Genomic DNA, 23,275 nt, shown 5'->3' with positions numbered 1-23,275 from the left:
ACTGTGCTTTGTAGATTCTAAATATATTTTTTAAATTTTTCATTTCTGGTAATAAATATTTTCGATTAGAACTGGCTCTGCAGTAATGTGAAGGAACAGCTGGCAAATATTTAATGAAATCATCAACGTTTTTAAGCTTTTTGTGAGTAGTTTTGTTCTTAGGTGGGCAATTTCCTCGACCCTCTTTTTTTGATTGGTTTAATGTCTTATTAAGATTTTCTTCAGTATACGTTAAAATTCTTTGTGTAATGTTCAACGTGCAAATCAAAAATTGTTGACAAACTTTGGTGAACTCACCATCGATTGGTAAATAATATGATTTGGAACATGTTCTTCTGCTTATATCATTTTCTGTGTACTTTCTTTTTTTTTCGTGGGTCACCACGCACGATACCAAAAAATCCTTTTGTTGGCAAGAACTTAAAGTATAAAAGTTATCAAAAATGTCTTTTCTTAATGTGTTATGAACTTTAACACATTTATTTTGACATTTCATTTCCAAACACGGATTCGGTAGTAATACTTTTTCATTAACTGTTTCACCTTTTCTAGTTTTATAGGATTTGCCACTTACTCTGTTCATTGCATTTAATTTTTTTTGATTCCCGATTCTTTTTTTTCTAGTTCTACTCTCTCCAAAAAATTGATCTTCTTTTTCATTATTAAAAAACATTTAAAAGTTAAAATATTATTTTCCTAATTAAAAACAAAATTATTTTAAAAAAACATTTTTTGGTGATTTAAATATTTAATAAAATTGTAGTAATTATTTGAACAGTTGTTATGCTATTTATGGTATGAATTTGAAATTTTCGAAAATTGTATGTTTTTAACTTATTTAGTATTAATGTCATTAAAATAATTATCATGTCTAAAGAGCAGTCTTTTCAACACCAATTTACCGGACAAATTTTAATTATTATTATTGTATTTATGACATCAAAGTTAAGCGTGATTAAGTGTATTTTTCCGTATACTTACTTCGTAAGTTCTTAGATTAACTAACAGTTTGTACTACACAATGTTAAATTTTAATTATGACTTACTCTTTTAAATATTTCATATTATATTACAAAATAAAGTTTAAATTAATTAATTTAATTTAATTTTTATTAATGTATACTTTTTAAATTCTAAGCATATTTTTATATTTTATAACACATAATGTGTAAGCATATTTTTCAATTTTTTAGAGCACAGAAATCCGCTCCCTACTAATTTTATTAAAATAATAATAAACTATTATGAATATTCAAAGGTGGGCAAGTTAATGAAAATAATTAACTCAAGTTAAGTTAAGTTAAGAGGACACAAGATCGATAAGTTAAAAGTTAACAGTTAACAAATTATAAATTTAACTCGATAAGTTAAAAGTTAATATAGAAAAAAAAATTAACTTACTCAGTTAAAAAAAAGTTGATCTATTTTTTTTAAAATTATTATGTTAATCAAATAAAGAGTGAATGTGTCTTCCTATTTTCTAATTTATAAATTATAAAAACAATTTGATTGAACTTTTATCATAATGTACACTGTATACCCTTTTACTTTTCTATTATTTATTAAATAATGGTGAGACTGTATTTATAATCAACTTCAAATTGGCATCATTAAAATCAGTTTGAGTTAATTTTTTAACTGTTTTTCCAACTTCCTCGAGTTTTAATTGCTTGACTGTTGATTTAATTGAATTACTACTATTGTCATCTCTAATCTTAAAGGTGGCATTAAAATCATTCAATTTTTGTGGATGAATAAGCTGTAACATACAGACATACAGTTAAGCACTAGATAAGCATTTAATATTTAAAATATTTAACACCATTACTTAATTATTAATCTATTATATTTATTTATTAACTATGTACGATTAATAAACTATTAACTATTGTAATATTATTAAATATTTAAATTAGGTACAATATTAAAGAATACAGAATACAAAAAATAAATAAAATAATAATTACCTTAATATGACTTCTGAGATTGGCATTTGAAGTATGAGAAACAGATATTAATTTTCTTCTGGGTACACATAACAAACATTTAAATGTTAGAGAATTACTGCGAGTATTGGTTGCAGTATCAAATATTTGTTGAAAAAAAGAACTAACGCACGACCATTTTAAACTATTTGAAGATTGAAGTTGTCTTGTATTTTCACTACTCGTTACCGTACTTAATGACATTTTTAATTATTTTAAGTAATAATGTAATAAATAATATTAAGAAATCTGAAATATAAAATGTCTACCATATAATATTAAAACAATATGTCAATATAACGAATGGACTAAATAAATATCGCACACGGTAGGTAAATGAATGACGATTATGATAAAGTCGATTACGATTTACAAACAACGTAAGGGACTGGTCGATGCAAGCGTACTATAATTCATAATATTGTCTACAAGTATAGACCGGCATAATATTATCATGTATATATATATTATACACAACTATAACTATATAGGTACTTTAAACGATAATTTAGTTTTCAAGTTATTTTTAGAATTTTCTTTCCAATTTAAGTTTTATTTTTATTTTTATACTGATAATATCAGATAATATTTCGTTTATACGTAGATATTACTATTATAGCAATATTTACGTAAAAACGAAAAATTTCAAAATGTTTTTAACTTATTGGTTTTTTTTTTAAATCAACTGAGAAAAGCTAAGTTATTTCAACTGTAAATTAAACTAGTTAAGTTCATAAGTTGATTATAAAACAAACTAACTAGATAAGTTAAAAAGTTAAAAAAAAATTAACTTTTTAAATTAACTTTAACTTTTTAACTAGTTAATGCCCACCTTTGTGAATATTACCTTCAATGTGTACACTTAAATGATCAATGGAAACTTCGTTATTGTCCAGTTAAAGATTACTTTGACACTTTTTTCCCTCGTCTAATTCTGTTATATCCATTTCGAAACATTCATTACCATCAAATAAATTGAGTAATTCGTCCACATTCATTGTACTTTCAACATTTTCAAGATTTTGAACAATTTTATCATCGACTGCAGAAGTCGTAATATTACTTTTAATACCAACTTGAGGTTGCACTATGTCATTTTCATAAACAATTGGAAGTGTATCCAACCATTTTGCAACCTTTTCTCTGTTTTTAGAAATGGCTGTGTGATTTTCTTCATCACTTTTTAAGATGGACAATATTTTCCATCCTCGACGTATTCCCTGACATAATATTATAATTCAAAACTTATAACTATAGTTAGGATGTTGATGACTTTTGCATTTTTTTTCCTTTTATTCTGTACAATGCTATCCTAGCTAAAAATTTGTTTCATGCTCCCTTGATGCAGAATATTCTAATTTTATTTTGCATTTTTTTGCATTTTTTGCATTTTTAGCTATAAATGCATTTTTTTTGTTTTTTAACGTCAATTTTCAACATTTTCAAGTCATTTTTTCATCTTTTAGGGCATTTTTCGTACTTTTTATACAATGTGGGGCATTTTTTCACAAATTATAGATTTTAGGGCAAATGTTACATCCAAGTTTGGAAACAAATTTAATTTATTAAAATCTAACTTTGGATTTGGACTATTATTAAAAATTTATATCATTTTATCGCGTTCCGATAAGATTTACTCTTTGAGTGTTATATATTGATGAAACGAGTGCTCTTTCACACATACATGGATCATACACGCTTATCGAGTGTTATATTTATAAATTGTATGGAATAAATCCGATAAACAAGATTAAATTGACATAGACATTAGACCTATTGATTGACGTGCTTATAATTGCAGTAAAAGGAACTATTGTCAGTAGTGTTTCGGCATTCACCGTCACCATTTAACCGATATTTTTCAATTTTATACGATTTTAAACATGCCGAAAGCAAAATCGTCTGTAAGTAGCCGTTTACACAGTTATGTCAATGAATACGGGAACAATATTTTTTCTAGTGATGGTGAAGTGTTATTTTGTAAAGTGTGTAATGTTAAAGTCTCAGCATTGAAACGATTTACTGTAGAACAACACATAAGTCGAGAAAAACATACTCGGGGAGTTGAGCGACAAAAAGAAAGCGAAAAACCAAAAACTCAATTATTGCTGACTGATACAAGTATTACATCAAAAAAATCGTCATTTAATTTGGAACTATGTCAAACATTATTATTAGCTAATATTCCGCTTAATAAATTAAACAACGAACACTTTCGAAAATTTTTAGAAAAATATATTAAAGTTGATATCCCAGATGAGTCAACTTTACGTAAGAATTATGTTGAATTATGTTACAATGATACAATGCAAAAAATTCGAGACTACGTTGGAAATAAAAAAATTTGGGTCAGCATGGACGAAACAACAGATGTTGAAGGGCGATACGTGGTAAATGTCGTTATTGGGACTTTGGAATTAGAAAACGCTGGAAAAATATTTTTGCTGCATACCGACGTTTTGGAAAAAGCAAATAATTCAACAATCGCCAAAATGTTTGATAAATCTATGTTTATACTATGGCCTCTTGGTATTAAACATGACAACGTTTTACTTTTTTTATCTGACGCAGCTCCATACATGGTAAAAGCAGGAAAAGTTATACAAAACCTATATTCCAAAATGATACACGTAACTTGCATGGCACATGCGGTTCATAGAGTGGCTGAAGAAATTAGGACAAATTTTCAAGATATAAATAAACTTATATCAAATGTTAAAAAAGTATTTCTGAAAGCGCCATATCGAGTAGAAATTTTTAAAACTATTGCTCCCGGAATTCCTTTGCCACCTGAACCCGTACTCACGCGCTGGGGAACATGGATAAATGCAGCAAATTATTATTGTGAGCATTTATCTGATATAAAAAAAGTGATTCTGGAATTAGACAAAAATGATTCAGTCGCAATTAAAGACGCAATAGAACAAGTGTTAAACCCAAGTTTGGAAACAAATTTAATTTATTTAAAATCTAACTTTGGATTTATACCTTCGGAAATAACTCAGTTAGAGACGTCTGGGATGTTATTATCAGTCAATTAAATGCATAAAAAAAATTGAGTCTTTAATCCAAAAAGCTCCAAATAAAATTGGACAAACAATAGCAACCAAAATGGAGAATGTCATTTTAAAGAATAATGGATTTAAAATTGTAACTAACATCTCTGAAATGCTAGATGGCAAAAGCGCAAGAGGAGAAGATATTCCAGAAGATTTAACTACTGATGACATGACCTACTTCAAGTATGCACCCATAACGTCCGTTGATGTTGAAAGAAGTTTTTCATCATACAAAAATTTATTAACTGATCGACGTCGTCATATTTTGTTTGATAACATCAGACACATATTAATTGTACAATGCAACAATGCAATATGAATATTATTATAACATCAACATCCCAACACTAATAATGAAAATATTTTTAATATTATTTTTTTTTATTTATATTTTACTTTTTAATTTATTTTTAATATTGAAATTTATTTATACCCATATCTCTAATAAAAATTATTATTTATAAATAAGTTTTTTCACTTACTTAATTAGTATTTTAGATAATTTTTAAGGTCATTTTTTGAAGTTTTTAGGGCATTTTTGCACTTTTTTTAGGGCTTTTTTGCATTTTTTTTAGGGCATTTTTGTGTGTTTTTTGGGTCATCAACATCCTAACTCTACTTATAACATAATAAAATTGTTTTAACTTTTTAGTACTTATTTATAAGTAATAATCATACAATTGTATAAAATAAAACGTTTACTTACGTGTGCCATAGTTTAATTTAAATTAGAGATTTCAAACTTTAGTGAGTGTACTAATTAACGTAAATACTAATCACAGCTATAATAGTGTAATTAACACAAAATACAGTTTTAACCAAAAAATCCAGCCGTTGTTATAGTTGTTCTAATATAAATACGCTGAATTATATTCGTATAAAAATATTAAAAATTATTATCCGAAGCTTATAAATAAGATAAAACAATTAAATATTATAAAAGCGATACACCGATTATGGGATGTCATTGGCGTTGACTGTATGTTATTATTAATAGCTAATAGTTTTTTTTTTTTTTGGAATTGTTAACATTTTCTATTAATAGATACTTTTTTTATCGCATACTGAAACTCATTGTTTAAATTAAAACTTTTATTTACTATTTTAACCCTTTGAGTCCCCTTGTCTACTTTAAGAGACATCGGCTTACGTAATTCATAACTAAAGCGTTATATTTTAAATAAATGTGATAACAGTGTATTCTTGTAAATAATATTACGTAGAATCGAATAAAAATATCGATTTTGGTACACAATCAGTATACACGTTTTTATAAACGATTATATTTGACAAGAATTGGCTATGAAAAAAATCGGTATTTGGAATATCTTTATCATGTATAATTTGTCGTTTATAAGAATTTACACATCGTATTATTTTTTCTTCCATGGCCTACATATGACAAATAATATTTAAACCGTTTCCAACGCTAAATTCCGATTGAATAGTGAAAAACAGCTGTTTAACTGCATGTCTCTTTAAAGAGACACCGGGTCCCAACGGTCTGCTTCGATAGTGTGATACCAATACTATTACGAGTATTACGTATCGCATATCACAATATTATATTATACATACGTATTTATGCGCCGAACGGCTGGACAACACGTATGTGGTATGTCGTAATTTGGTAGTAACTAGTAATTATAATTATTTATTACAATAGGTAATAAAATATAAATTTATTTATTTGTAAAGTATTGTTATAATATAATAATATCATATATACCAATAATATATTACTAAAAATTATATAAATATTTTTTATAATGGCAAATGGTTTGGGTGAAAACGACATTTTAAATTTACTTGGTGACGGAACCGTATCTGATCTTGATGAGTCAGACGAAGAAATAATTGAAAACTTTCAGAATGAAGAACTAAATAATTTACTTGGACAGTTTGATGAGTGGGAAGATTTTATTATAGATCATGATTCCGTTTTGCCGGAACAATTAGAATTTAATTTACCATCACCAGAACCTAATATTGCTAATATTACACCCGAACCATTTGTCATATCTAATAAAAATCAAATTAAATGGCAGGCAAGCCCTTTTAAACAACCTAACATTAGTTTAGATGATTTAGAAGACATGATATATCCTTCTGAAATGCCTAGTGTATTAGATTATTTCACAGAATATCTCGATGACACAGATTTTTCAAATATGGCTTATTTTACTAATTTATATTCTGTTCAGAAACAGCAAAGTAGATTTAAACCAACTGATTCATCTGAAATAAAAAGATTTATCGGTATACATATTTTAATGGGTTGTCTCAAATACCCACGAATTCGAATGTACTGGGAAGATTTTTACCAAGTCAAACTCGTTAGGGATAGTATGGCGCGAAACCGATTTTTTTCATTACGATCAAATTTCCATTTAATTGACAATAGTAATATTCCTCGCAATAACACAGACAAATTTATTAAAGTTCGGCCTATTTATGACGCAATTAACAATAAAATTAAGTCAATATCCAAAGAAAGAAATTTGAGTGTTGACGAACAGATGATACCGTTTAAAGGTCATTTACAAATGAAACAGTATGTCAAAGGAAAACCATGTCCTTGGGGCATAAAAGCATTTCTTCTTTGTGGTTCTAGTGGCATGGTTTATAATATTCTTTTGTATCAAGGTAATACGACAGAGATAGATCAAAATATACTTAAACAATTTGGATTGGGTGCAAGTGTAGTCTTACATTTGACAAAATATGTTGAAAAAAATAAACATTTTTTATTTTTTGATAACTTTTTTTCGACATTTAATTTGATGGAACAATTAAGCCAAAAACAAATTTATGCTATTGGAACTGTCAGAACAAACCGTTTTGTAAAACCTCCGCTTTTGTCTGATAAACAAATGTCCCGAATGGGTAGAGGAACTGCGTATGAAATTTCTACGAATATGGAAAATTGCAATTTGTGTTTAGTCAAATGGTTTGACACGCGAGCAGTGACGTTAGTTTCAAACTTTGTTGGATCGGGAAATTCGGAAACTATTCAACGTTGGGATAAAAAGACAAAATTATATGTTGATGTCGAAAGACCTGAAATTGTAGCATTATACAATCAATCGATGGGTGGTGTTGATAAAGTCGATCAATTGATTAGTTATTATAGGACATTTATTCGATCTAAAAAATGGACTATGAGGATGATTGTCCACGCTGTGGATTTGATTGTAACTAACTGTTGGATACAATATTTAAAGGATGCAGAGCATTTTAAAATACCGAAAAAAAATATAAAAGACCTCTTACACTTTAGAATGGATCTAGGTGAAAATTTAATTCGAGTAGGCAAACCTTTAACACCCAAAAGAAAAGGACGACCACGAAGTAATGGAAATGAAGACGAACCAACTTCTAAAGCGGCAAAAATTAACTCTACTCGTCAATTAGATGAGGTTCGCTTTGACCAAGTTGACCATTTGCCTGGGTTTGACGAAAAAAACTTTCCATCAAGATGTAAGAACCGAAATTGTGTGAAAAAAGGTAGAAAAACTCACGTGTTTTGCATCAAGTGTAACGTCCATTTATGTTTAGACAAAACAAGTAACTGTTTTTTGAATTACCACCAAAAATGATAATTATCAAATGTATATTTTTAAAATTTAAAAATTTTAAATCCCTAGTGTTTTATTTAGCAGAAAAAATTTATTTTATTAATTTTTACATTTTTATTTATTACAAAAATGTTGTTATGGTTTGTATTATTTTATTTTATTTTATATTTTTAAAATTGTTAATATTGTTATTGATGATGATAAAAGTTAAAGATTGATTATTATTATTTTATAAATATTATGTAATGTTAAAAATAAAAAGGTTTTCATTTTATTCTTAGTATCGCAATTATTATAATTCTACAACCATTTGAAACCAGTGTCTCTTAAAGTGGACACTTCCGTAACTTTTTTAATTTTGAAAAAAAAAAAATTTTTTTTATTTTATTTTAAATGAGGTATTTTTATATAAAAAAGCAAAAAATAAAAATAAAAATTTATGTATAAAAAAGTCTGGGACTGAAAGGGTTAAGTTAAAAAAATCAGATTAATAATAAAAATGTGTAATAGATATAATACCAAATGTGGTAACCCCAATACATTACCATGAACATTTAATACGCAATCATAATTATTATGTGACCAAATGCAGCCTTAGAAATACCTGAAACAGAGGATTCAGCGCTTACTAATACGTTGAATACCACAAGTGAGGAAGTTTCAGTCGGTGATTTAATAGACCTGAATAAAACTTTTAAGGAATTAACGATGGCAAATCAGTTAGATTTTGTTACTGTTTTACGCTTTATTCCCGAGTTCACAGGAGGAAATGAAACAGACCTAGCATCATTTATTTCTAAATGCGATTTTGAATTTCAAAAATTCCCGAGTTAACTAAACCAGATATACTAGCGGCGGTGCTCACCCAGTTAAAAGGAAAAGCTTTTGACGCGGTTCGGTATAGGGAAATAACAACATGGGACGAATTAAAAATGCATCTTAGAACCATATTTGGTACCTAGCATTTAGTACAGTACTTACAAGGGGAACTAAGCTAGATGAAACAAGGCCCAGCCGAGAAAATTAAAGATTTTGCGCAACGTATAGAAAAAACGTATCATGAATTAACACGCGCTAACAGTGGATAAAACATCGGCTGAGGCGAAAATAATTTCGCAAACTGTGCAGTCGCACGCATTAAGTGTATTTACATCAGGTGTAAATCAATCGATACAAATAATTTTATTGGGGCGAAATATAAAAAAAAATTTCGAAGAAGCCGTTTTAATTGCCATGGAGGAAGAAAGATTTTTCCGCCCAGCGGACGCGAATAATAAGAAAAACGATAAAAATAAATTTAAATCGAATTTTAAAAATAATAATTTTGTTAAAACCGGAGATAAACCGAGTAAAGATAGGAGTACAATTAAATGTTATCGCTGCGATTATTTATTTAGCGTATGGTTTGTGGTTACATGCATTAGAATTATAATATGGTAACGTACAGTAAATTTAATTAATTAATATAATATAAAAGATGAATAAAATGAAAATAAACAAGTAAAAAAAGAGAAAATATGAGTAATATTAATAAGGTAACGATAAGGTGTTAGAGATCTAGTTCTAGTTCCTCCAGCCATTTAATAAATTTTGGAGGGGTTGTGAGGCAATCGATTCTGGGACCTTGGTAGGCGTGGATAGGACATACAAATGCTATGTGATAGATGGTCTGCTTCTCTGCTCCACAATCACATTTTGGTGAGTCTCTCATGCCCCATTTGTGCAAGGAATCTGCACATCTACCGTGTGAGGTTCGTATTCTATTAAGTGTGCACCATAGATTTCGCTGTAGGTCAAATCCTGTGGGTATATGTCCTGGTGATATGTTACATAGGATGTTGTCGTTCTCTGCCACGGCTGCCCACGTTTGTTCCCATTGCGTCATCATGTCGAAGTTTGCATCGATTAGGTCCTTAGCTGTTTTTGGTGTCGGTTTTCTAGACTTCAATCGTGTTTTGGTCGCGTCGTCAATAAAATTATTAATGGGCAGTTCATGATTGAGACTTATTTTTGAGAGCTCTTTAACTAAGGCGCTCGCTCTGCGAAGTGGTGGGGGGGCAATTGCTGTTAATGTTGGGAGCCAGTGAGTAGGTGTCGATTTTATTGTGCCAGATATTAATCTCATGGTAGTGTTTAGTTGGGTGTCTACTTTTGCCACATGAGCGCTATTTAGCCAGACGGATGCGCAGTATTCAGCTACTGGGTAGACCAAACCAAGAGCCGAGCATCGCAGAGTGTGAGCCGAAGCACCCCAAGATGTACCGCAGAGTTTATGTATAATATTATTTCTGGAGTTAAGTTTGGCGGCAGTGTTTTCGAGATGAGTTTTGAAGGAGAGTGTGCGATCTAGTGTTATTCCAAGGTATTTGGGGTGGCAATTGTGGTTTAGAGCGTCTCCGTTGAAAGTTATGTCTAGTTGAGCGCTAGCAAGTTTATTGTTGAGGTGGAAACAGGACGCTTCTGTTTTGCTGGTGTTAGGTTTTAGTCTCCAGGCATGGAAGTAATTACCTAGAGTGATGAGATCGTCTGTGAGTATCCTTTCTGTTTCATTGAGGTCTTTGTGTTGAGTTACAATAGCTAGGGGGTTATTGAAAGATCGCCTCCTCGTGGTACCCCCTGGGCAACGTTCATCTTTAAGACGAACGGCTAAAGGTCTTTCAACTCGGCGGCCAAACTAGCGTTTATAACGCTCTCCTGGCCTGGTTACATGCATCCAAACCGAATCGCTGCGATAAAATGGGTCATTACGCAAACGAATGTAGGACGCCCGAGCAATACATTACTAAAAAGCCCGAAATTAAAAAAGAGTACTCAAGGCAGGTTAAATTTTGCAAATATTGTAAATTAAAAAATCATGACATGAGCGAATGTCGAAAATTGAAAATAAAAAACAAGCCGAGGGGGTACCTTCCGGTAGTTCAGACGATAACTAAAACCGAACAATCGGTGATATCAAAAATAATGTGCGCGTAATAACACCGATTCATGCATATTCTGTGTAGGTCAAACGATTTTGTAGAAAACGAACACAAATTTTTGATCGACAGTGGCGCGGACATGAATATAATAATAATGTCGACACTTAAAAACCACGTACTGGTTAACGAAACCGAACGCCGTAATAGAGTTATTTATTAAAGATAAGACATTTAATGTCAAATTCGATATTGTCTGTGACGATTTTCTAATACCTGAAGCAGGAATATTAGGCATAGCTTACCTTAAAGCAAACAAAGTAATAATTGACATGGATAGAGACGTACTAATTATACCTGAGTCGATCGCGCATCATAAAGTCGAACCGATAATTATACCTGCGCGTAGTAATTGTGTTTTGCGAATAGAAGCAGATGAAGTAATTAGTGCCGACTTAGTAGCGATTAAAAAACATGAATTAAACGAAAACGGAAGGCCCCGGCTATACACGGCGTATTCCGCAGCGTTTTCCAACGGACTAGCTATATGCAAGGCGTATCCGTCGAGCGTATTCCGTCGCGTATATTTGTACAATATTTAAAAAAAAAATGGTTAACTCCACTATTATTGTATCAATAATATAAATATTGTATTATCGTATTCGAATAGTAAAAATTAATAATAGACACTCATCGATCGACCATTTGCAGTAGTCAGTTCGTACTAACTGTTCGTAGGAGTAGGTCTACAGTCTACATCACAATGCCTAAAATTACACCAGTGCTAATAATTGCCATAAATGAGGCATTGGAAAAAAAAAAAAAAGAAAAATCCATAAATAGAAGGTTTGCGGTACATCCCTATGGAAAAAAAAGGGCCAATTCAATGTTATATATGACGATTTACGACGATTTCCAGAAAAAATTTTTAATTATTACAAAATGTCTGTAAAAACATTTGATGAACTTTTAAATATTGTAAAAAGTAACCTAGAGAAAGAGCAAAATATTAAAGGTACAATACCGGCAGTGGAAAGGTTATCCATTACTCTAAAGTAAGTACCAATTTTTTATTTGAATAAATATGTACTTTATTATTAAATAACGTTAACATATTATACACTTATAATGAAAAAAAAATATTAATAGTCCAGTCAAAATAGACAAAAAAAAACGTGAACTTCGGAAAAATTCGCATAGAGCTGAAAATTGGTACACACCTTAGGTACATCATTAGTCATTACAAATGAAATGTCAAAAGTCCCCATCGATCCCACCGTTGCTAAAAATTTAATTCGAGGTCAAAGGTCACAAAAATAGGTTTTTCGCAAATATCTCTTAAACTTAAGTATTTATATAAAAATAGCTATTACATAACTTGTAGATCAAGCAATTATCTAAAAATAAGTATCTTGAATTTTTTTTCTACGAATAATATTTCATGATATATTGCAGATACTTAAGTAGTAATACGCCATACATCAATATACTGGAGTCAGTTTTTCGGTTTGCCTTGCCGTTCAGTGTTTAATTTTCTAAAAAAAAGGTTTTTTTCCTATGAATAATATTTCATAAGATATTGTGGTTTAAAATAATAATAATACTTAATATTATCGTTGTACACTATCGTTATAAGATTAAACCGAATACAATGAAAAACAACACCGCTACGACACGGTGACTTGCTATCGCAAGCGCGATTATTATTTTCTATTTGTATAATTTTATATTACTTTTGTATACTATTTTTCCGTTATCTCATTAATTTGTTTGAATATAGATATTATATACTGTTTAATACCATCAGTGTTGTGCATTTCGTTTACGTGACTACGTGTGTATATTTCGTGTTCGTAGTTACAATAAATTGTGGAACTAGAATACATATTAAAAATGTCGCAAGTTTGTTTCATTTGTAGTAATAATTTGAACGAAAGTGAAACAGTTATTGTTGAACGTGGAATTACAACTTTAATTAATTCAAGCGTTGAAAGAAATGATGTAAATGTTGAATATTTAATAGACAAACAGTCTGTGAAAATTCATGTGAAGTGTCGTAAAATGTACACTCGAAAAAGTAGTATTGCTACAGCTAAAAGACATCGAGAGATGGAAGCTAGTAGATCTACAACCCTCAGTCCACCTCGTACTAAAATGCAGTCAGGTGAGTCGTTTTTTTGTTTTAAAAATTGTTGTTTATTTTGTGGTGAAGACGCAAATGAAGAGGCAGAAAAAAAAACCACAGGGATATAGGCGAGCAATTTATAAAGTGGCTACACTTTCTTTTAAAGACAATATTATAAAGGTTGCTAAGAATCGTTCGGACGACGTTGCAAAAACTGTTTTTGCACGTATAGAGTATGAATACGATTTATTTGCTGCTGAGGCCAAGTACCATAACAATTGTTATAATTCTTTTTTGAGGCCTTCTTCAGGAGGTAAAATTGGTCGTCCTGAAGATAATAGTGTTATTTTGGCAATGGAAGAAATATTCGTATATATTGAAAATAATGACGATTGTCAGTTTTCACTGAAAGAATTAAAAGGTATTTGCAAAAATAAGGTTCCAGATGATAAAACAATTAAAAAAATGTTGAAGTTAAAGTATGATAATAGAATTATTATAACTGAGAAACAAGGTAGCTTGACAATTATCTGTTTCATTGATAAACAGCACGATGTGTTGAACAAAGTTTGGTATGACAGTAAAAAGCAAAATATAGGTGAAGAACGTTTTAGGATACTAAAAGCTGCAGCTACAATCCTCCGAGAAGATATTTAATCTGTTGTGTGCGACACTAAAAACTACCCTCCTCCTAGTCAAATGTTTGAAAATATTAATAGAGAAATTCCAGAATCGTTAACTTATTTTTTGGAGCTTTTAATTTTGAAAAATAAACGTCATAAATTGGAAAATTTAAAATTAATATGTACAACTATTAGCCACTGTATTATGGCTGCTATTCGTCCTAGATCGTTTATCTCGAGTTTGCAATTGGGTCTTTCAGTATTTTTCCATCGACGATTTGGTTCAAAACGTCTTATACAGATTTTTTCGTCTTTTGGTTTATGTGCATCATACAGTAACACTATGATGTACGAAGCTGCAGCAGTTTTTCATAGTCAGCCTCATATCTTGCCACCAGAAAGTGGGACATTTGTACAATATGTTGCTGACAATGCCGATATAAATGTACACACTATAGATGGTCATAACACTTTACACATAATAGGTATAATTCAAATAATTACACCAAAAAGTTCAGTTTTAGCTGAAAAGTCTATATCACTAACAAATCAAGTCTTTTCAGCAAAAGATTTTGCAGAAAAAGCACATATTCCAATTCAGATCTATCAAAATGATGGTGTAGTAGGATATAGTAAAAATAACTGCACAGAGTTTTGCTTATGAAAATCATACAATGATTTCTTTACTCCGAAAAATAGATATGGTATGGTTGTATGGGAAATGGAACAATTTATCATTGCCGGGCTGGAATGGTTATATCGAACGTTTAACAAATAATAATATGCATTTTTTTTTATCTAAAATTCTATTCTTACCATTTGTTCATCAACCAGCAAGTAACTACAATACCATATACACTACCTTATTATGTGCTTTGGAGAATGCAAAAAATTATGGCCACGATGTATGCGTTATTACTTTTGATCAACCATTGTATGCAAAATCACGAGAAATAGTGTCAGCGGCACCAGAAAAATCTGATTTGTCAAAGATTGTAATTAGACTTGGAGGTTTTCATCTACTAATATCCTTTTTTGGAGCAATTGGTTATATTATGCAAGGAAGTGGTATTAAAGAAGTTCTTTCTTTAATCTATGCACCTAATTCATTGGATAAAATGCTCAATGGCCATGCTTACGCCAGAGCTGTCAGAGCTCATACATTACTTCACCTAACTTTGTCAACTATTATATCAAAAGAACTCGTTATTGATGATGAAATGAATGATTATTTAAAAAAAACTATAGATGATATTATAAATAACACTGTTTCATATAACGATATTGAAAGTTGTGACGAAAAAGCTGAAGCATTATTGTATCAGTTTAGCAAGAAATTGAAAGAATTCGAGGAACGAGGCTCTACAGCAAAACTATGGATACAGTATTTTCACATGGTATCGATGGCAAAGGAGTTTATAAGAGCTGAACGTATGTGAGATTGGCAAGCTCATTTGAATTGCATTAAAGAAATGCTTCCTTATTTCCATGCTTCGGGACATTTTCCTTATGCAAAATCTGCCCACTTATATCTCCAAGATATGCTACAACTTGAAAATGTAATTGATTCTAGTGTTTTTAGTAGATTTGTACAAGGATTTTTTACTGTAAGACGTTCTAACAAATTAAGTTGTGGAACTTCGACAGACATGATTATTGAGCAGTCGTTGATGAAATCAATGAAAACAGTTGGAGGTGTTGCAGAGGAAGAAGTACACAAGAAAGTGTCCTAAGTAAATGGGTTTATGGTATGCACTCAATGAACACAGTATATGAAGGGTTAGAGGATTTTGCAAATGTTAAAATGGATACAACAGATCAGCATATAGATGCGAGTGATTCTCGTATAAAAAGAGATATCGAAGATATTAAAAAACTTTTTGAATGGTTTTCATTACATGAACCTTTTCCTGAGGTTAAAAAAATAATGTCCATTGCAAGTGGAGTGGTCGGTGATGAAACCATCAATTGTCATAATGCTCGTGAAGTTGGAATTGCTTCTATGAATAAAATAATTGGTCAAACCTTTAATAATATTAAATTAAAACGTTCTGATAGAGTACTCCCTCTTTTAACAATTAGTAGCACTATAAAAATTCATGATGAGAAAGTAGCTATAGACCCTATTTTATTGTTTCAACGCATGAGTATAACTAAGACATTTGGGGATGAACTTGAAAAATTTTTTGAATATGAATTAGCTTCTTATCCATTATCACTCTTTGATGCTAATGGCATGCGTAAAACACAAAAATCTGCTATTTATGATTTTTTTCAATGTGTTAATATTGATATTGATCACAAAAATACTACCTATATCATTGACGGAGGATATCTTTTACATCGCGTCGTATGGGATCGAGAAGAAACATTTGATGTTATTTTTGAGAAATACGTGCATTATATACATAAACATTTTGGTTGTAACGTTATTGTAGTATTTGATGGTTATAATGATAATAAAAAGAATACCAAAGCTGCAGAACAAAATCGTCGAACTACTAAAATAATTTCATCCTGTGATATAATTTTTGATCAATTTATGACTGTTCCTATAAACCAACAGCAATTTTAATAAAAAAAAAAAATAAAAAAATAAATAATTTATCAATTAGATTCTTGTTACTTGTCCTTACATGGTATACTTTATTGCAGAGGTCACCAACTAATTTCTATGGGGGTCCGTTTTGAAACTTACCAAACTTTACGCGGTCAAAACAGTTTCAATGACTTTTACACACGTTAATAAATAGGTATTTATAATTTATAAATTTGTGATTATACTTATTTATTTATTCAGATTGTATTATACACACGTTAATAAATAGGTAGGTACATACATTTTTTAAATTTGTATTTATATTTATTTATTTAATCAAATTGTATTTTACACACATTAATTAATAGGTATATACATTTTTAAATTTGTATTTATATTTGTTTATTTAAATTGAATTTGCAAAAAAAAAAGATTATACTTGAAATATTTCATTTTTAAGTTTTCACGAGCTTCCTAATATTTGGAGTGAAGTTAGTGCAACTGATTTGCATTAACTCGATAAGATGTTCATCTGTTAACCGAGATCTGAAATTGTTTTTAATAAATTTCATCTTAGAAAAAGCGGCTTCACAAACATATGTTGATCCAAACATTGTATACAGTTTTGAAACCAGGCGTTTTAGTTCTGGGTATTTACTTGAACAAACGTATTTCATCCAGAATTGATCGTACTGTAAAGTGTTGGTGACTTGAGTAAATTTTTCCTTTAAACTCATGTCTTCCTGGAATTCGATTATCTCCATCTGTAGGGCAGCTTTATTAGAGCCAAAAACGCTTGTGGCTTCACTACTCCATTCGCCGTTGGGATGTAATGAAAAACAATTATTCAAAATTTGCACTACATTCTCAATTTTTTTGAAATCAGTAAATCTATCTTCAAATTCAGATTTAAGTTTCTTTATAAAATTAATGAACTGATTGAGATTAATATCATTATTATCTTCAGCGTCATCAAAAACAGTATTTAAGTTAGGAAAGTGCAAACGTTCGTTTTCTATATCTTCGCAAAAGAGATCCATTTTCCTTGAAAAACATTTGATTTCTGACAGTAGATGGCACACTAATTTTCCTTTACCTTGTAGTTTGAAATTTAAATCGTTGATATGTTTAAATATATCTGTCAAAAAAGCGATAGATGTGACATGTTCTTTTATTTCAAGGAAATCTAAATAGTCTTTTGCACATAATTGATCACTGCTAGAAAGGAATAACTTGATCTCGTCCAATATTACGAAAAAGTACCAAACATTTGCTCAACCACCTTACATTATTGTATAGCTGTAAATCACCATATTGTGATTTAACTTCATCGAGAAATGATTTAAATTGACGGTGCTTCAATGATGATTTGGCTCGAATAAAGTTTACTATTTTGATCACTTGTGTCATTGTAGCTTCGAGATTTAAATTTAACTTGCAACACAACACACTTTGATGGATAATGCAGTGATAAGATATTATCTTGTTATTGCATTTCGGATTATTAATTAGTCTCTGAACAAAACTTTTTTTATTTCCAATCATCGATGGCGCGCCGTCTGTTGTTAATGAAATAAGTTTTTTCATATCTAATTTATATTTTTCGAAATATTCTATAACAGCTTTATATATGTCTTCACCACAAGTGGTCCCTAAAAGTGGTAAAATAGTTAATATTTCTTCAACAAACTGTTCACTGGTATTGTCGAAATATCGTACAAAAATACACAACTGAGCTGTATCAGTCTTATCACACGATTCATCCATAGCTAAAACATAATAACCCGTGGCCGATAAAGATTGTATTAAATTAGAATGATTCTCCTTTGCTAATAGTTCTGTATTTCGAGTATTTGAAGACGTAGATAACGGAATATTACGAATAGTCTCCATAATATCATTTTTACTATCAAATAACGCATTTCCAGCTTCAATCATACATTCTTTGATTATATCAGCATCGGTAAACGGTTTCATGTGTTTAGCAAGTATCCATGAAATACGCATAGAAGCCTCTGTACATTTTTCTTGTTCACTCATTGCCTTGTCAATAATTTGAGTCGATGTTGAATAAGATAAATATAAACTCTCAATTTTGGATTTACGAAGATTACTTCCTACCTGGTACTTTTCACTAAACGATTTGTGTTTAGTCTCATAATGTCTTTTCAGATTTGAACTTTTGATGATGGCTACTGTTTGTTGACAAATCGAACAAACAGGTAAAGCTCCAACACGGTTAGGTAATGTAAAGCAATATAAATCAGTCCATTCTGCGAGAAACTGTCGATTTTCAGCTTCTACTTTTCTTTTTTTTCTTTCCATATTCAAAATTTGTACAAGAAAAACTAATAATCGAACACGAACAGAACGTCAACACACACAGTGCAATAAACGGTTTGAACTTATGAACACTATCTATACACGAAACTCGTCTGTCGCGTCGCGGCGCATACAGATTACTGCGAACTAGGGATGGGTAGTTCGTGAGTGAGTTGATTCAAAGAGTTGACTCTTTTAAGTGAACTGAATGAATTGAATCAGTTTGCTTTAGTTCAGTGACTCAACAACTCAGTGTTACCACTGATTCACTACAACTCATGAATTTGTGTTACCACTTATCAATTCATGAATTATGGGTGATACTACGGATTTAGATTTACTGACTCAGTACCTAAAATATTCATCACGTTATGTTATCAAATGTATTATAGTTTTATTAGTTTTATAAAAACAAATTTATTATCAAGACAACAAATTAATATTTAATTAAATATATATAAATAATATTATTATTATTATTATTATTACGGTACAGAAGATACAAGTAACAAATAACAATACATTATAGATTGGTCATTACAATTTACAGTATTACACTAAAGCTATTTTGAGTTAAAGTTTAAAAATATCATTTTTTCAAAGTTTTTACTACTTAGCCTACTTCTTTTTTCTGAAATTGTTTGTCCTGCCTTAGAAAATATACGTTCACATGGAACTGATGTTGCAAGTACACAGAGACGTTTTTTCATAAGTTCAAACAAACACGGATAAACATTTCGATTGTTTTTCCACCACTTCAAAGGATCTTCATGCCTTGGAATTAACCCTTCTTGTAGGTATTTATCAATTTCAAGAATAGCTGCGGATGTTGGATTTGTGGATATCAGTTGACTACTTACCTCTTCATCAAAGTCATTCCAAATAGAATCTCCACTTAACGTTACAGATTGATTTTGTATCGCTGGCTGCTTCATATTTTTCATTTCAATATGTATGGTAGTAGCTTTATTAATAATTGTTTTTTTTGATTCTGTAAATGAACTATTATTTAAGAATCCATATTTTTTAAATCTCGGATCGAGTATTGTAGCTTCCGCATAAATTTGTGTTTTTTCAAGTGACTTAAATCTTTGTTCTACCTGTTGTTTTAATATGGATATCATATCAGTTAATTGTTCTGAATCGTAAAACTGTGTATCCAAGTATGTACAATGTTTAAGAAGTGCTCGACTAAATACAACAGATTTTGAAATAGAAACCGATTTTTCACTACTTATCTCTACTGTAATTTCTTTAAAATATTTTAATACTTCACAGGACTTGGAAATAATGTGCCAGTCTTCATTGGTCAAGTAAATATTATAATTACACTCTACTAATACAGAAGAAAGAGGAACTTTAAGGTTCTGAATACGCTGAAACATCTCATACGTTGAGTTCCAACGTGTAACGACGTCCTGAATGAGCATTAAAGGTGGTGTTAAGCCCAATTGCTCTTGCATAGCTCTAAGTTTTTCAGCTGCCTGTGGACTTCTCTTAAAATGTCCAACAATTCCTCTTACTTTATCTCTTGTTTCAGATATTGACTTAAGGGCAGTTTGTACTGCCAAATTTAAACTGTGGGCAAAGCAACCTACATGCCTCCAACCACATCATCAAACTGACAGCATTAACAATATTATGTGCATTGTCAATTGTACATGCTGCAATGTTATTTTCTAAGCCCCATTTCTGTATGACCGTCAATAAATCCTTTTTTAAATTTTCTGAAGAGCGTGATTCGGAATTTTTAAAACAAGAAAGAAGATAGGATTTTAATTCACATTCATTATTAATAAAATGGCATGTGACAGCAATATAATTTTCATTTTTAATAGAAGTCCAACTATCGGTGGTAATGCTTACATATTTTGCATGGTTTTTTATGTCTTGTTTCACTTTATCATATATTTCATTATACATTATAGGTAATAATGATTTCGACAATGTTTTTCTCGATGGAAGTGTATAACCGGGATTTAACAAATTTAAAAGTTTTACAAACTCTCTATCTTCAACAATACTGAAGGGATAGTATTCTTTCACAATCATTTTCAGAACTTGTTGATCTATAATTTTACGGCGTGATGCACCAAGAGGCTTAGAAAAATATTGAGTAATGGGATTATTCACAAATCTAGAACTTTGAGGACAAATTGCATGTTCATTAGATGGAATTTGTAAGGACGTTTCAGTTTGGTTTACCACTAGGTTAGTTGTTGAATTAATTGTATTCTAAAAGTATACATATATATTATTTAATATTAGTATAACAGTATAGGTAATTAAACAGTATTTATGTAGTCCTAACTAATAAAAATAAATAAAATACTTATTAATTAAAATAATTAAGTTATTTATTTAAAATTATTTTATTTTATTTGACAAAATATTTTTTAATTTAACTTACAGTAGTAGAAGTTGATGGAGCATCATTTGGATCATCAACAGTCTCTTCTAATACACGTGTATTTCTATTCAATAAGTTGACAGTGGGATGTTTAGACTTAATATGTCTAATTAAGTTAGATGTTGAAGAACGATTATTTTTTAATTTTATTCGACAAAGACCACATTTTACATTTATGTTATCTGAGTCAAGTTGAAAATAATCCCAAATAACACTGGACTTACTCATTTTTAAATATTTAAATATTATAATTGAAAAAGAATATTATAATTTTGAAACAGTAACTTTGAGCACGCCAATAAACTTAACAAGAATACAAGACGATTACCAATTAAGATGTGACAATTTAAGTCAATGTTATTATATGTTAATGACAATTTTATTCCATCAAATCATATTAGTCTCCTTACTGCAACAAGACTTGACATGTTATATCGTGTCACTATGCAACTAGGAGTGTACTATATATATTAAATTATTTTTTGAGATCAGCATTTTAGTATATATTAGTAGTTTGGTACAATGGTTATTCTAATTTTTAAAACCATTATTTTAAAATGTTTATATTTAAAATAAAACAGCTATTTATGCTACCTTGTAGTGTTCCATTTCGTTGTATTTGTCCACAAAATATAATTTATGAAAAAAACAAACGAATACACTAATTATATTTAACATGAATTTGTATTTCAAATTAAGAACTTATAGGGCACATTGTTTTTTTGAAAAATAAATAAATAAAAAAATATAATCAATATATATATATATATATATATATTTAATAAAACATTCATATATTCACAATAATATAACATTTTAAATTAAATGTGTATATAAAATAAAAGTTCAAATTAATTTCTCAGTGTATAATATTTTAATATACATACTAAATAGTAAATACACAAGTATATGACATATTATTGTATTGCATTAAACAATAAAAATAATAATAAAAAATTAATATTGAATAAGGTCTTCATAAATTGTATAAATCAATAGTTCATATATTTAGTGATTAATAATCTAATACTCTGAAGTAACTCTTAAACGAATTGATAACTTGGAGTTAATAGGAGTCAATGGAAATTGGGAGTTGACTCCCCGAGTCGACTCATTTGAGTGAACTGAGTCAGGTGAACTGACTCATGATATTGAGTTGAAAATCCCATCTTTACTGCGAACTATACACGCGTTCTACGTAGACAGACGCTCGATGTTATGATCTTATCTTATTATTTATTATCGGATTTAAACTAGATAAAAACTATTCCGTGGATAAGGCCCGTTTCATACGCGCCACTCCGACGATGGCACGTTTCCTTCGCCGGTATGGCGCATATGAATTTAAACAATGTAAAATGAAAACGCGCGCGCGGTCCGTAAAAAAAGTGCTCGAGGTCCGTATCCGGACCGCGGTCCGCCAGTTGGTGACCCCTGCTTTATTGTATTACAGTATGATACAGTTATTCTTGGGAATACAACTGGCCATGGCACAGTTACGTTACCAAGAAAATCAAATACAACAAGGATCAGGGATATATTATGAGAATCTAGGACCTATTAAAATCGTAACTAATACATGGGATTTAGCGATTTATCTGGATACAACCTGTTACGGAGAACAATGGAACGTTCTCGAGGACCGTATAGAAAATATTAAACGCATGTGTACTGAAGTCACAAAGTGGGAAGAATTACCAAATTGTGAACCAATGCTAA

General features: G+C 30.1%; 2 protein-coding genes across 2 annotated transcripts; both read right to left on the bottom strand.

Annotated features, from left to right (window-relative positions):
• Nucleotides 1-17,279: 17,279 nt before the first annotated feature.
• On the bottom strand, nt 17,280-19,149 carry LOC132926091 (general transcription factor II-I repeat domain-containing protein 2-like). The gene is made up of 3 exons (XM_060990436.1): nt 18,107-19,149; nt 17,688-18,042; nt 17,280-17,588 (listed from the first exon to the last, which is right to left on the bottom strand). The coding sequence occupies exons 1-3, from the start codon at nt 19,147-19,149 to the stop codon at nt 17,280-17,282; spliced, it is 1,707 nt and encodes a 568-aa protein (XP_060846419.1).
• Nucleotides 19,150-19,709: 560 nt separating this feature from the next.
• Nucleotides 19,710-21,784, bottom strand: LOC132926090 (E3 SUMO-protein ligase ZBED1-like). The gene is made up of 3 exons (XM_060990435.1): nt 21,557-21,784; nt 20,808-21,381; nt 19,710-20,740 (listed from the first exon to the last, which is right to left on the bottom strand). Exons 1-3 carry the CDS (start codon nt 21,782-21,784, stop codon nt 19,710-19,712), a joined length of 1,833 nt encoding a protein of 610 aa, XP_060846418.1.
• Nucleotides 21,785-23,275: the final 1,491 nt, after the last annotated feature.

The sequence above is a fragment of the Rhopalosiphum padi genome, chromosome 3, assembly GCF_020882245.1.
Source record: "Rhopalosiphum padi isolate XX-2018 chromosome 3, ASM2088224v1, whole genome shotgun sequence".
Taxonomy (NCBI): domain Eukaryota; kingdom Metazoa; phylum Arthropoda; class Insecta; order Hemiptera; family Aphididae; genus Rhopalosiphum; species Rhopalosiphum padi.
The sequence above is the reverse complement of the archived record's forward strand: the minus strand, read 5'-3'. Positions and strand labels throughout refer to the sequence as shown.